At 33.7% G+C, this 14772-nt stretch overlaps 7 protein-coding genes across 7 annotated transcripts; 4 read left to right on the top strand and 3 right to left on the bottom strand.

Moving 5' to 3' along the window:
* Positions 1-87: 87 nt before the first annotated feature.
* FG379_000581 (cyclin cyclophilin like peptidyl-prolyl cis-trans isomerase fused to WD40 repeats at the N-terminus) lies at positions 88-2355 on the top strand (the record flags this gene model as incomplete). The annotated part of the gene is made up of 1 exon (XM_067325992.1): positions 88-2355. One exon carries the CDS (start codon positions 88-90, stop codon positions 2353-2355), a length of 2268 nt encoding a protein of 755 aa, XP_067183434.1.
* Positions 2356-2699: 344 nt separating this feature from the next.
* On the bottom strand, positions 2700-3067 carry FG379_000580 (uncharacterized protein; the record flags this gene model as incomplete). Its single annotated transcript, XM_067325991.1, has 2 exons — positions 2700-2824; positions 2872-3067. 2 exons carry the CDS (start codon positions 3065-3067, stop codon positions 2700-2702), a joined length of 321 nt encoding a protein of 106 aa, XP_067183433.1.
* Positions 3068-3559: 492 nt separating this feature from the next.
* On the top strand, positions 3560-5179 carry FG379_000579 (uncharacterized protein; the record flags this gene model as incomplete). The annotated part of the gene is made up of 1 exon (XM_067325990.1): positions 3560-5179. One exon carries the CDS (start codon positions 3560-3562, stop codon positions 5177-5179), a length of 1620 nt encoding a protein of 539 aa, XP_067183432.1.
* An 81-nt stretch (positions 5180-5260) lies between these two features.
* On the bottom strand, positions 5261-5911 carry FG379_000578 (uncharacterized protein; the record flags this gene model as incomplete). The annotated part of the gene is made up of 1 exon (XM_067325989.1): positions 5261-5911. The coding sequence occupies one exon, from the start codon at positions 5909-5911 to the stop codon at positions 5261-5263; it is 651 nt and encodes a 216-aa protein (XP_067183431.1).
* Positions 5912-7307: 1396 nt separating this feature from the next.
* Positions 7308-8273, top strand: FG379_000577 (lactate dehydrogenase; the record flags this gene model as incomplete). The annotated part of the gene is made up of 1 exon (XM_067325988.1): positions 7308-8273. The coding sequence occupies one exon, from the start codon at positions 7308-7310 to the stop codon at positions 8271-8273; it is 966 nt and encodes a 321-aa protein (XP_067183430.1).
* Positions 8274-8779: 506 nt separating this feature from the next.
* FG379_000576 (malate dehydrogenase) lies at positions 8780-9730 on the top strand (the record flags this gene model as incomplete). Its single annotated transcript, XM_067325987.1, has 1 exon — positions 8780-9730. One exon carries the CDS (start codon positions 8780-8782, stop codon positions 9728-9730), a length of 951 nt encoding a protein of 316 aa, XP_067183429.1.
* Positions 9731-9959: 229 nt separating this feature from the next.
* FG379_000574 (P-type ATpase 3 integral membrane) lies at positions 9960-13766 on the bottom strand (the record flags this gene model as incomplete). The annotated part of the gene is made up of 1 exon (XM_067325985.1): positions 9960-13766. The coding sequence occupies one exon, from the start codon at positions 13764-13766 to the stop codon at positions 9960-9962; it is 3807 nt and encodes a 1268-aa protein (XP_067183427.1).
* Between the last annotated feature and the right edge of the window lie 1006 nt (positions 13767-14772).

Raw genomic sequence — 14772 nt, 5'->3', positions numbered from 1 at the left:
GCTTTGTAGCTACAGTAATGCACTAAGCGTTGACACCACAGACGTTCTTTTCTTGTTTGTGTTTAAACAGAAAGGTTGGCTTTTAAAATGACTCTGTATGGGAAAGATGATTCTGAGGAATATAAAAAGGTGAAATACGAGAAAGATCGCTCAAATTTCATTGAAGAGGAGGAGGAAGAGGAGGAGTTTGGTCCAGATTTTATTGAATTGACAGAGAGAGCAACTGATTCTGATAACCGAATTTCCAAGATCCCGAGACTAGAAGGTGAACAAACTGACAAAAGTGTCCTGGGAAATCTCAGGGGACAGTTGGAAAATGAGGAGAAAGGAGAGAATGAAAGTGATGATGATTTTGGCCCTGCACTACCTGATTCACACAGGAGTTCAATTTTTAGAGACACAGATACAAAAAATATGATTGAGGAGTTCAGTGAGGAGGGGAAGGAATGCGGACATGAAGCAAAAATTGGTGGTAAAACAGAAAAATTGGATAAATTAAATGAAGAGGGATGCGAAGTGTTACTAGAAAAAATAGGGTTACCAAACAAAAATTTTTACGAATACAGTTTGATGCATAAGGCACAAGTGAGTCACGTGATAGCAAGTTCAAAGACGGGATTTGTAGTAACAGCAAGTATCGACGGGGTGATTAAATTTTGGAAGTTTGAATTCAATGTCAATAATACAAATTTGGAGTATGTTAAGGGATTTCAGGCACACAAAAGTGAGGTATCTGATATAGCAATATCAGATTGTGGATTATTTTTGGTGAGTATATCCTTTGAGGAAAAAAACTATAAATTATACAATGTTGTAAATTTTGATATGATTTCAATAGTGAATTTGTCGATTAAACCAGGTAAATGCATTTTTGTTGAGTCATTTAAAAAAGAAGGTAGTAGTGGATATATATTGCACCCTAAAATAGCAATTTCCGACCTAGAGAGCAACCATATTTTCATATATTCACCAAATAAAGGATTCAATCAAGATGGTAAAACTATTCCAAAATATACGAATCACAAAAATACACTGGCATCAATGTGTTATTTGAAAAATAGCAATATAGTAGTTTCATGTGACACTAGCGGAGGATTCGAGTTTTGGGATCCAGATACTTTATTGTTGCCTGCAATAAGGGAACGCGAGTGCGAATATGGGATTAGTTTTCGGTATAAAATAGAAACAGATTTGTTTGAATTGCAAAAGAGTAAGTGTTATTCCTTTGGAATGGCCGTATCTGAGGACGAACAACTTTTGGCAGTTTATTGTTCTGATATGAGAATAAGGGTGTTTAATGTAAGAATGGGAAAGTGCATAAGGACTATAGAGGAAAATATATCTGTTTACAATGTGCTGCAAAACGATAGCAATAAAAATTCGAAGAAATACAAAATAGACCACATTGAATTCGGTGTTCGTTCTAAAGTAGAAAATGATATCAAAAATACAAAAGAAATAAATTACCAAACTCTATGTTTTGACGAAACCTGTAAATATTTAATATACCCATGTATTCTAGGTATATGCGTTTTCGATATTTTAAAGAATGAAAGAGTCGCCATAATAGGTAAATTGGAATGTGGCAAGAGATTTTTATCAATAGGTCTTTTACAAATTCACTGTCCAATTGACAAAACTCATGAAGTATTAAACAAGAGCCAGAGAACTGGTAATGAAAAGTCGAAACATATTAATCCTGCTATTATATGTTCATCTTTAGATTCAAATAGAATATATGTATTCTCGAAACACCTTCCTTTGCTGGAGAATGGCCAAGTTAATTTGAGAAGAGATATATTTAACGAAATTCCCTCTGAGGAAGATATTGAAAGACAAAAACTAATTGTTATGGACAGTAAAAGACAGATAAGTAAAAGAATCGCGAAAAACGTTATTCTTCATACAACAAAAGGAGATATCACTTTGGAGTTATTTGGAAATATAGCTCCAAAAGCTTGCGAAAACTTTTCCGTACATTGTTTTAACAAGTACTACGACAACTGTACATTTCACCGTGTAATTAAAGGGTTCATGATCCAAACAGGGGATCCAACTGGAGATGGAACTGGTGGGAGCTCAATTTGGGGTAAAGACTTTGAAGATGAATTCTCACCAAATGTTAAACACGACCAACCTTTTATGCTTAGCATGGCAAATGCGGGTCCAAACACAAATTCGAGCCAATTTTTCATAACGACCGTTCCCTGTCCATGGCTAGATGGTGTACATACTATCTTTGGAAAAGTCACGAAGGGAAAGGAATATGTGCAGGAAATAGAACACACACCAACTAATAGACATGACAAGCCTATAAATGACATTTATATTACCTCCACTACCGCTATTTTTTAATTATATTGCAACACCAACTAAAACACGGCAGAACATGTATATGTTTTAGGAAGTTCCCTTTTTAACAGGAATAACATGGATGTGCTTTTGGATGTTATATAAAAGCAGTTGATTTTGTTCAAAAAAGAATCACATAGTGCTTTGTGTATTATTGAGAAACAAGTAATTTAAGTCAAGTCGGATCTTGTCTGAAACAACGCCCCCTCTCTCCGTCCCATATCATTAAAAGTGCGTTTCTATTAGGTCCACCCTCAGTGTCGTCCACCAGCCAGTATGCAATAATAAATAAAATATAATTCGTTAAGTTCGGGACATTCTCATGGACGAGAAGAAAAATTACCCAGCTAATTTTCTTTCCACTTGAACTCACATTTTACACAGGTATAGAAACTGGTCATAGGTTCATCTGCTGATCTTATTTGCAGTTGGAAGAAGTACGCTTCTGAAAAAGAGCATTTCGGACAAACAGCTATTATTATTTAAGTTAAGTCCAACAAAGCAAAAGAAAAAACTTACCCATAGTTTTCGAACTTGCAATCTCGTTAAAATCTATTGAAGGCTCTTCCACCTTTTTAGGAGTGAATTCTGTTACTTTGACCAGCTCATTTCTTATTTTTCTTATATATGGGCACATTGGACAGTAGAACACCATCCTCTCCTCCTGTTCCTTTATTAAAAGTATATTGAAACAGTGAGCGCAAAACTCCACCATCTCCTCCACAAATAAACAAATTCCGCCTCAAAAAGTGAGAAGCATAAATGGGAGGAATGTGTTTGCAGATTAACTTGAATATTTCTAGAGCGACTTTTGATTTGTTTACCAATGCATTAGAACTGGCGCCAATTCTTTGTTTAATTAAGTGCCTATTTTAATATTGCAACCATAAGTCAGAAAGGAAGAAAAGATCCGTTTCTCGTTCTTTATTTATACATACAAAGTATATGATCTTTGAATTTGTGTAGCGAAGTAGTGATAATTGAAAAGGTGTTAATTGCCATATTTTCAATAGCTTAAAGACAAGGTGTTTATTAGAAACGACAACATTATAGCCTTCAAGTTGGATAACTTTTGTTTTTACGAGCAATTGTTATATATCTTGGTCAATATATTTCGGATCCGAATTAGTTTTGTATCTTCTGTTTAAACACTCGTTGTATTCGGTTTAGAATTAAATAGTATTAACAATGTCCTTAAGCGTTTAAAATGGCGACAAATAACAAACAAAAAGAAAAGCTGAGGAGAGAGCTAATAGAAAGACATGTTAGGAATATAGAGGAGGCAAATTATATATCTTTAAAATTTCAGGAAAAACTTATAGAAAACATAGGGCTATTGGATGACAAGGCAAAGGAGTACATAAGATTTTTCTTAAGACCAGAAGATTTGGAAGAAATTTCTGTGGAGAGGGCTGAGATGGGAAGGTGTGGATGGATACAATGCAAAAGAAAAATACCGAAGGACTCTTCAAAGTTTCCAAAAAATCACTGGAAATTAGATAAAGATCAGGGGGAAATAATAGATGCACAAGTTTTGTGTTTGTTTTGCTCAACAAAGTGCTACTACTCCTATATCAATCTAGGTATAAATTTGTCAGAATCACCACCACACATGAGAACACAAGTTTTATTGAGCATTAAGGAGTGGTTAGGTATTGAAAACGTTAAATCCAACGACAAATTAGATGACAATATTAAGCTTGAATGTTTGAATAAAAGCGAAAAAAATAAAGTTATCAATGAAATAACAAATGACACAGGTACCACCTTAAGCTCCAATTTGACAAGTGGTATTGGACTTGGTGATAAACAATTAGGAAGTAGTAAAGGTGCAGTAAACACAAGTGATGAAAATGGCATCAGTGGTAATTCTACAGGTGATGTTGCTCTACCCAAAGTCGAGAACAATACAAATAAACCTGGTTTAGAAAAAAAGAAGGAGAAACTGATCCAATTGTTGGATGGACTTAAGGCATTTAAAAAAAATGGATCAAACAATAAAGAGAGTGAATGCATAAAACAATTTGAATACTTGAATATTGACGACTGTAGTGGTAAAGATAAGAGTGGACACAGTTATGATGACGATTATACGTTTAATGATTTGAGCGATGTATTGAGAATAGACAATGAATTTTCAACACAAAATAAAGGAAAAACATATAAAAGCATTGAAAACAATGATAAATGCTTTGTTAGCAAGAATGAATATAATTCAAACTGTAATGGCTATACGGAAGAAGATACAAATGAGGAGGATTACGGCGAATATAACGAAAATGAGGATAATGAAGAAAACGATGAAGAGGAAGATCGCATACTGCTTACATCACAGTTTTATGATAACTTGTCTCCAGAAATCGTTGTATATGACCTTTTGACATCACTCATAACAAAAGAAACCGCACTCCTTTTGAGCAGTAAACACATTGATGCAGAGAAACAAGATGAAGTAAAAGGTTCAAATAAAGAAGTAAGTGAATTAAGTACTGTTCAGAACGAAAGAAGGAGTATTTTAAAAGACAGTGTTTCTTTATATATTAATTCTGTTGAATGGATAAGGTGCGCAAATAAATTGTTATTTACTATATATAAATTAATAGATACATTTATATTTCCCTTCCCTATTCCAAATTACAAAGAAAATTGCATTGAATTATTTACATTTATCGTCATTGAGGTTATATTTGACAAAAATGTCAATAATATAAACATAGACATGTTCGAAGAAGAACTAAAAGATAAATTTAATAACTGGATTCAGAGCATCAATAATAAGTATGATTGTAGATTTATCAAAAATACAAAACTTTTATTTGAAGATTGACGTAAACAATAGCATCTAAACCTACTGTTCCATTATACAGTGTTACCTTAAATTTGACATTTATTTTCAGATAGGCACTTTTTAACTTTGTGATCCGCAACTTGGACCGCAACATCCGGTGTTTCTAGACCTGTAATAGCTTGAATCCAGGTACAATCTATTTCCCCCTTGATTTCCACCGCCTCCTCGTCTTCTCGATGAAAACATTGATGTAAACCAGTCGAAATTCATAAATCTCCTTAAAGACGACGAGCCTGCTCCATCTGAGGAGTTGTTTCTACCTGTTAATGAACTGCCGTTATTTGCGTTTTTTCTTGCAGATCCATCTGTATTACCACCTGAATTTTTATATTTTTCCGCTTTCTCTGCCCTTACTCTCGCTATCTCTTCCTCCATTTTTAAACTCTTGTCGATGTAATTTTCTTTCTTGCTTCTAGACGACGTTGGCGTCGTACTCTTACTTGGATCTCTTTCTTGTAGCGTTTTTATCGCTTCCTTTACAGACGATTCATTGTATGATTCACGCCTTAAAATCATAACCGTGTTGTTGTCTTCATTTTCTCTTGAATCAATTGCTGTAAACCCTGCAATTCTCAAATATTCGAGCATTTTACTATCATTGTCATTTGACAAATTGTGCCCACCTTCCAATATTACTGTAAAGTCTTCTTTTCCACCTTTCGACTCAACATCTCTTAAAACTTTGTATACATCGGAAACGCTTGTAATCATCTTTCTACAGGTAAATATATCAACTCTTATTTTACGTTTATTTGTCAATTTTAGTACACAAACTACACAACTCTGGCCGTTCTTGTATTACTATCCAAATTGGCGTCTACTCAACCCTTAAACCACACACCTATCTTCGATTTATTACTCGCTTTCTTATCTTAATATGCAAGTTACGATTTAGCTTCTCGCCTTTTTAAAGTGTATTTATTTGCTTCGAATTACTTATTTGTGCGCCCAAAAAACTGTTATAATTTTAGCATTAAGAACTATTGTAAGATTTTATTTAAATCAATAAAATAAAACAATTATTAATTTGCCTCTTTAAAAGAAAACTCTATTTTATTGACTTTCGCTTTTATAGAGCTGTGTTGTTTACTTAAAACAAACCTCGATCTCACGTCGTGTATTACCTCGGTACTATTATTAGCATTTCACTCTTCCACTTAAGTATTGAATGTTACAAGCAACTAATTGTTACGTACTTCTCTATCAATAAAACAACCCCAAACTTTGCCAATAACTAAGTCCAAATGAGGTGACTATGCAATAGTCTTTTCCACGACACTTTAAAATGTTCTTGTTTTAAATGTATTCTTATTGTTTAACCTCTCTTAATCCCAGCTTTCTCTGAGTCAACATTATTTTCCAATAAACAAATTCCAGTCCGTACATACCCACGATATAACTCCTCACTATGCTTGTGTGGCAGCTACATGCATGCAACAACGCATAAAGAGCGCTATATTTACATTTAAATTGCAGTCGGCAAGAGAAAAAAAGATAAATCGAATTGGATTTATTTTAATATCCTGATTTAATCTTTAAAGATATAATTTGTTTATAAGCACAAGCAACACTTAAACTTTCAGGAAAAAGACCAAGGGGATAATGACATCATACTAATCAGGGTGCCCTGCGTTCTATTTCAAAAGGACGTAATTTGTTACCGTTTCAACAGCCAGCCGAAAAAAACGATCATACATACACTGTTGTTGTGTAGGTGTATGCAAATTTACAACAGTTTTAAATTATCCTTCCAATTTTTTGAAGTATCCAATTTACTGGATTATCCAACTTACTGGATTATCCAACTTACTGGATTATCCAATTTATTAACAAATCTAAATAATGTAATAGGCGGTACAGTGGCAAAAGCTACCGCGTATGTGTAGTAATAAGTTTTGTGCAGGGAAAGATATTATTAATAAAGATATATTATATGCGTATAGGGCACAAGTAATGCAAATCGTACTAGAAGGATCAAAAACAAGACAGAAACAAGGGTTAGAGCAGAAAGTAGCATTACAATCAACAGTGATTTTTTTTCATTCCAAAGGTTATTTTGAAAGTTATTTTATTTTGTATAAATTATTTGTATAGAATTTAGATTAAGATGATTGAAAGACGTAAGATCTCAGTTATTGGGGCAGGTCAAATTGGAGGCAACATTGCATATATAGTAGGGAAAGACAATATAGCAGATGTTGTTCTCTTTGATATTTCACAAGGTATTCCTCAAGGCAAGGCACTAGATATAACTCATAGCATGGTTATGTTCGGCTCGACGTCAAAGATAATAGGTAGTAACGACTATGCAGATATTGCAGGTTCTGATGTGGTAATTATCACAGCATCTATTCCAGGGCGTCCAAAAGACGATCGTTCAGAACTTGTTTTTGGAAATGCTCGTATATTGGAAACAATTGCAGAGGGCGTTAAAAAGTACTGTCCGAACGCCTTTGTAATTTGTATTACAAATCCACTTGATGTCATGGTATCATATTTCCAAAAAGTATCTGGATTGCCACATAACAAGGTTTGTGGCATGGCAGGTGTTTTGGATTCTTCTAGATTTAGAACATTCATTGCAGAACATTTTGGTGTGAGCGCTTCCGATGTGTCTGCTAATGTAATAGGTGGTCATGGTGACGGTATGGTACCTGTTACAAGCTCTGTTTCAGTAGGTGGTGTTCCTTTGTCTTCATTTATCAGACAAGGACTTATTTCGCAGGAAAAGATAGATGAAATAGTGTGCCATACTAAAAATGCCTGGAAGGAGGTCGCTGATAATTTAAAAACCGGAACTGCATACTTTGCCCCGGCAGCCGCAGCAGTTAAGATGGCAGAGGCATATTTAAATGACAAGAAAGCCGTTGTTCCATGTTCTGCCTACTGCAGCAACCACTATGGTGTTAAAGGAATTTACATGGGCGTTCCAACAATTATTGGAAAGAATGGTGTTGAAGACATTTTGGAGCTCGACTTGACTCCATTGGAACAGAAACTTCTTGCCGAGTCAATAAATGAGGTTAACACTATTACGAAAGTTCTAGAAAATGCTCCCGCCACAGGTGCATAAGCAAATGTTGTTAAAGTTATTTTGCATTTACTTTGCTGTGCCGATATTGTACTATTTGGAGTGCTTGTTTTTGGCTTTTTTTATTAGTAATTTGTTTACCTTTCAATGGGGAATTAAAGGTAAATACATATTTACAAATTGTGAGAAGAAAGAATGAAATCAAAACAATTCCCGATTACTACTGGATGCTTGCGATAGTTTATTGTATGCGGTCTGATTCACATATATATATATATATAGCTACATCAAAGAAAAATTAGTCCTTTGTATTCACTTTATTCTACGTCCTCTCGTCTCGTGTACTGTATGCCCGCGACATATATCTCATTTTATTGTGTTAAAACGATGTAAAGCCACCTATTTGAGGGGTTCAGGTATGAGAAAATGTGTATAGAAACAAATAGGTAGAACCAATATTAATATTTGTGTTGACAATAGTACTTGTTTATTCGTATTAATTAGATTTTTTTCTAGCTTTTTATTTGAAGATTAAGTAAAGGAGTAGAATGAGGAAGAAAATATCTGTAATTGGATCCGGACAAATAGGTTCAACAATAGCACTATTAATTGGGCAAAAAGATCTAGGTGATGTTTATTTGTTTGACATAGTAGAAGGTCTCCCACAAGGAAAGGCATTAGATTTGAATCATTGCATGGCACTAATGAACTCCTCCTGTAAAATAGTGGGGGAGAATGACTACAAACATTTAAAGAATTCAGACGTCGTTATTATAACAGCAGGAGTCCCTAGAAAACCAAACATGAGCCGCTCAGATTTGCTCACTATAAATGCAAAAATAGTAGGCTCGGTTGCTGAGAATGTTAAAAGTTACTGTCCAAATGCTTTTGTAATTTGTATAACTAATCCACTAGATGCAATGGTGTACTACTTCAAGGAAAAAACAGGAATTCCTAAGAACAAGGTATGTGGAATGTCTGGAGTTCTCGATTCGGCAAGATTTAGGTACTATTTAGGTGAATTACTTGGAGTCAAGTCCAGTGATATTTCCGCTACAGTGATTGGAGGCCACGGCGATGACATGATCCCTTTAACTAACTCAGCCACCATTGGTGGCATTCCTTTGAGCAGTTATATAGCTGAAGGAAGAATAACGGAATCGCAAGTAAATGAGATTGTTCATAGGACTGCTTTTACCGGCAGTGAAATTGTTGGTCTTTTAAAAACTGGATCTGCTTTTTATGCTCCCGCTGCATCTGCAGTGCAAATGGCGGAGGCATATTTGAAAGACTCCAAGTCTGTATTAATTTGCTCTGCTTATTTGAACGGTGAATATGACACAAAAGATCTATTTGTTGGTGTTCCCGCTGTTATTGGAAAAGACGGAATTGAGGGAATTATCAAGGTAGAAATGACAGACAGCGAGAGAAAACTGTTTGAAAAATCTAAAAACTCTATACAAAAGCTTGTTCAAGATCTCAAGGACCTAGATATATGAGTTTTGTCCGGTTTTTTATAGTTGAATGATGATTTTATTTTAAATATCCACACAATGGTATAAACATAATTTTAATTCTCAATGACTGTGAAGCACATTTTTTGATTTCTACATGCATGCACATTTGCATGTAGATTGTCACACAGTGCATGCCTCTGAGTATAAGTTCTTTGTAGTGCCTGTGATTTCAATAATGGCCTTGTTTACAAAAGAAAAAAGTTAGTTTCGCTCAAGTCTGATTATTTTTGTTCCTGTTGTAATAACTAGATAATTTAAATGTGAAAATACACAGTAAAAACGAAGTAAGAATCCAAGACGTGAATTCCAACTTCCAAGATAGGGGAAAAACATTGTTTCCCGTGAACTTAGTGACTTGAACAAAAAAAACAGAACTTGGAGTAATGTCCTCGTTGCAATTTATCTTGAATAAACAAGTCAAAGGGGAAGGATTTGAGAATAAAATAGTGAAAATTCCTATCTGAGACAATAACCAAAAAACCATAAGCCGGATATTTTTGTAAAATGGTTCTCTGTGAGTGCCACCGAATCCAAAAATAAGAGCCATATGTGAATGTAGGCTGCACATCCAAATGACAACAGTGGCAGGTTCAAATCCATCTTGACGAGAAAATAAGTGTATAGGTATTTTAATATTTTTAGAGTAACTTGATACAAACCAATCTTTTTTTGATAAACTAACCAACAAAATTATTAAATTAACGCCAATAATGAGAACAAACCCAACTAAAATGGTTATCGTACTCTTAGATATAAGTTCCGAATCAACCGGGTAATCCTTTATTTTTTTTGATGGTTTAGACCTTTTTAATGCCCAAACACTTGGAAAGTTAATTAAAATACTGTATGTAAAGTAACCCATTACTGGTAAAGTAGCCTGACTAAAGTACAATAAAATGTTCTTGCATATAACCATTGTAATTCCGTACATAATCATGAAAAGATAAAGTGATCTAGACACAGAAGCACTGTTACAGGCTTCATAAATAATATTTAAAACTCCAGTAAGATTGTTGTTCCCAATAACAAAGTGTGTGTCTGCATTTACATTATTGTTGATTAGAATCCCAATATTAGATCTTTTCATTGCAGCAATGTCATTTGAACCGTCTCCTACCACTCCAACAACTGTTCCACTGTTAGTTAACTTTTCAACAACTTTAAGTTTGTCTAAATGTGTAGATCTCGAGATAACAACAATGTTTTTCAAAACTAGGTCTAATAAAGTGTTATCTCTATTTAACAGAGAGTCGTTTTCGTCTTCGTCTTTAATAGGTAGTGGTCTTTTTGAATCCATGTGTAAGAACGCCTCATATGTACACACCAATCTTATGTTGGAAAGATTATTTATAATGTCATGAACTGAGATATGGTTTTTAAATTCATCTTGGAATATAAGATTACCTGAATCAGAAATATGTGCGAGTATAACAATTTCCTCGTTTTCATTCAGAATATTTACTCTTAAGGAAAACAAATCATCTTCTGTCGTATTCAGCACGCTCTCACTTGTACATTTTTTGTTTATAAGAGAAACGTTACTATTTATTATTCCAACCTTCTTAGCAACACTTAGGGCGCAATGAGAGTTATCGCCTGTAAGTATAATAGGCTGAATTCCAAGGTCCTTAACCTGACCAACAACAAGTCCAGCCTCGTTTCTAATTGAGTTTGAAAAACAAAGAATACCAATGGGAGCAAGAGCCTGCTCATAATTGTGTCTATCACTGTTAACTAAGGATAAGTACTTTTCTGTAAAACATTCATTACCGGAATTTAGCTCCCTAAAGCCAATAATAAGCACATAACTTCCATTTGATGAGTAATATGACGCCAAATCTGACAATCCTTGAGTGACGTGGAGTTTATTACAAAATCCAATAATTGTCTCAGGTGCTCCTTTAGAGAACAAAAATATTCTTCCTGATCTTTCGCATCTTACTATTACACTCATACATCTAGATGCCGAGCTAAAGTAAAATATTTTAAGAACTCTAAAACATATTCCTTTTTCTTTATCAAGGATATAAACTCTTGTTTCTTCTTCAGAAATTTTTTCTTGGTAAAGTCCACAATTTGTATATCTAAGCATTTCTCTATCTATCTCGTCTCCAAAACAGCTATTTGGATTATCGGGATCACAATTCAGAGAGTGACACGTGGAGATTCCTATTTTAAGAATATCAAAACCGTCTTTAGACAAACCGTTATCCTCAAGTATTTTCTCATTAAGTCTTTCCACGTGAGATAAAGTATGTTCTGGAAAGGTGAGCGTTCCCGTTTTGTCAAAAAGTAATACCTTTAATTTGCTCGCAAACAAAATTCTGCTAGGGAAGAAGCTGCTTATACTAAAGTTCCTCTTTAGACGACTTGCAGACATATTTATTGTCGAGAGTACTGTTGTAGGGGCCCACATAGGCAAAAGTTGTATAAATGTACCCAATATAAAAAATACTGATCCAATGCAAAACGGTGAAATCGAAATCTGAAAAATAACTACTACTATAGATATTATAAGCATAAAAGTCCAAAGAAGAGGTATATCATAGTAGAATTCAGTTATGTCATTGTTTTTTCCACAAGTATTATCTTTGGTTTTACCAGTAATACTATTTTCGTTTTTGTAGGAAACACCGTTGATAATTTTGAAGTTGTTTGTAAACATTCCAGTGTTTAGTACTATACAAGTAACATGATTGCTTAAAATATCAGAATTATAGTTGCCATGAATCTTTAATATTTTGCTGCCTGCATAAAGTATAAACTCCTTTTTGGAATTACTATCAAAATCAAACCTTTCTGAATGAAAGGATTTTATATTTATTGACCTTTTAAATATTGGTATAGATTCGCCTGTTAAATTAGATTCGTCCACCAATGCACTACCATTAGTTAATATAACATCACATGGTATAATGTCTCCAACACCAATAACAATAATATCTAAGGGAACAAGGTATCTCGATTCTATTACAGATATTTTTGATTCTCTTTTTACTCTATACTTTCTTTTGCTTGTTATCTCCCTTTCCTTTTTGATTTTTGCGCTATGAATAAAGTCTCTAATTATACAAGTTATATTTGTGTATAATATAAGGCCAGACCAACAAAACGACCACGTAAAGAATTTAAGGAAGAACGTTGTTGAAAGCATCAGATATTGCATTAAAAATGTTATTGTGAACAAATTATTATTTATTATTTCCCATATAGACAAACAGTCTCCAATGTTTATATTCTCTCCATATATCGAAAGGTACTCCCCTGCCAACTTTTCTGTAAGACCTCCATTTTCAATGGTCCTTATCAAGTCAAGTGTACTCAAATCTTCAGGCTGTGTTTGTGGGTGAAATGTTCTACTTTCACTAGAATAAACATATCTAGTTGTCCCTAATATAAAGTAACTCACTCTGGATTTTTCATCTCTAATCACCTCACATGAATAAAAATTGTACTCTTTTATATTACTATTTATTATAGAGTATATAATCTCTCCAAATTTTAGTGATATTAGCTTACCCACTCTATATGTCGATGAGAGCAAATAGTTAGTTGTCCATGAATAATCAACACTTTCTAGATCCTTCTTTACCAAAACAAATACATGGTTGCACTCACTCAAATTTGCTGGAACTATTAATGACGTGTTTATTCTGAAAAATAGTTTCCTTGACAAACAAATCAGTAAAATTGCTGAATACTCTATTAAAAATACGATTGCATTTCTCCTCCAATTCTCCGGCAAACTGCCTCCATTTGTAAGTACCGTGTTGTACACGACTACTGGAAGGATCAACAAATGAAGTAATGTAAAGAAATTTATTAAACACAAAGAAACTTTATTGTATATTTCTTTATTACATGGAATTAACACAATTTCTTTCTTGTCATTATTCAAGTAGTGTTTTTCATATCTCCTCCAAAATAGTTTATTCAACAAAAATATCCCAGCAAATGTTATAATCGTTAAATATAACAACCCCAAACACAGGTCGACTGAAATGTAACTAAATTCCATTTGAATAAAACCAATAATATTTAATGTTAGTATTCTTACTTTCTTATTTTTATTCTACTTTTAACCACCATTGCTACTTTGTGCTATTTTTGCTACCTCGACACATAATTTCGATTTATCTTTCTATTACCTATACAATGTTATAAAGAGTAGACTCCTTTTTCACAGTACTAAAAAAACGGGGATCTTACTATTATATACCGAAAATCACAATCTTTTAGACTATTTAAGTAGTAATTCCAATGAACAAAATTAACCTAATTCTGTCTCAAAACGTGTATCAAGCAACAACCTGTCTAGTAAAAACCAAACAAGAAAGCTAAAGGCTTTTAATTATACTTTAAGAAAATATGAATACTAAGGCAAAATTAGTTTTTGCTCTAGAATCCAAAATTAAATACACTTATGCAACAGAAAAAGAGTAAAGTAGTGTTGTCTCAGTTAATCCCTTTATTTATGTTTCTCCTTCACTTTGATATATCTCGGGAGAATCAATAAAGTTAATGCACACTATAATAATATCAAATAATGGACGAATCACCAAAAAATAATTCCTATAATCACCTTACTTCCTTAATAAAGAATATATAAATTATCCTTAAAAAAGTATATTAAATGAACCAACTACAATTCTGCTTATGCGATTTCTACATGTGTCAATTGAGAAAGAAGTTTTTTTAAACGCTCAACTACTAGTGCTCTTTAAATTTTAAATCTCACTTTCAAACCTAGTCTATCTTATTCTAAATACCTAAAATCCCATATATTTGGCAATTTTCAATATTAACTACCTTCCTACTGTGGTCCTGTCTTTGCGAAAAATAACGCATTTGGCGGCAACACAGTTGGCGCCGGAAGTGTTTTGACCTTTGTGTTGTGGGATCTTTTTTTCGTTACAAGAAGATTATTAATGAGGTAGGCACAGAATTAACCACTTAAACTGTGTCTTCTTAGTCATCAATAGTACTAGAGAGGAGGATATTAATAAAGCCTGGTATTTCACAGG

The sequence above is a fragment of the Cryptosporidium bovis genome (assembly GCF_009768925.1).
Source record: "Cryptosporidium bovis isolate 45015 chromosome Unknown contig_13, whole genome shotgun sequence".
Classification (NCBI taxonomy): domain Eukaryota; phylum Apicomplexa; class Conoidasida; order Eucoccidiorida; family Cryptosporidiidae; genus Cryptosporidium; species Cryptosporidium bovis.
This window is presented reverse-complemented; position numbering and strand designations above follow the sequence as displayed.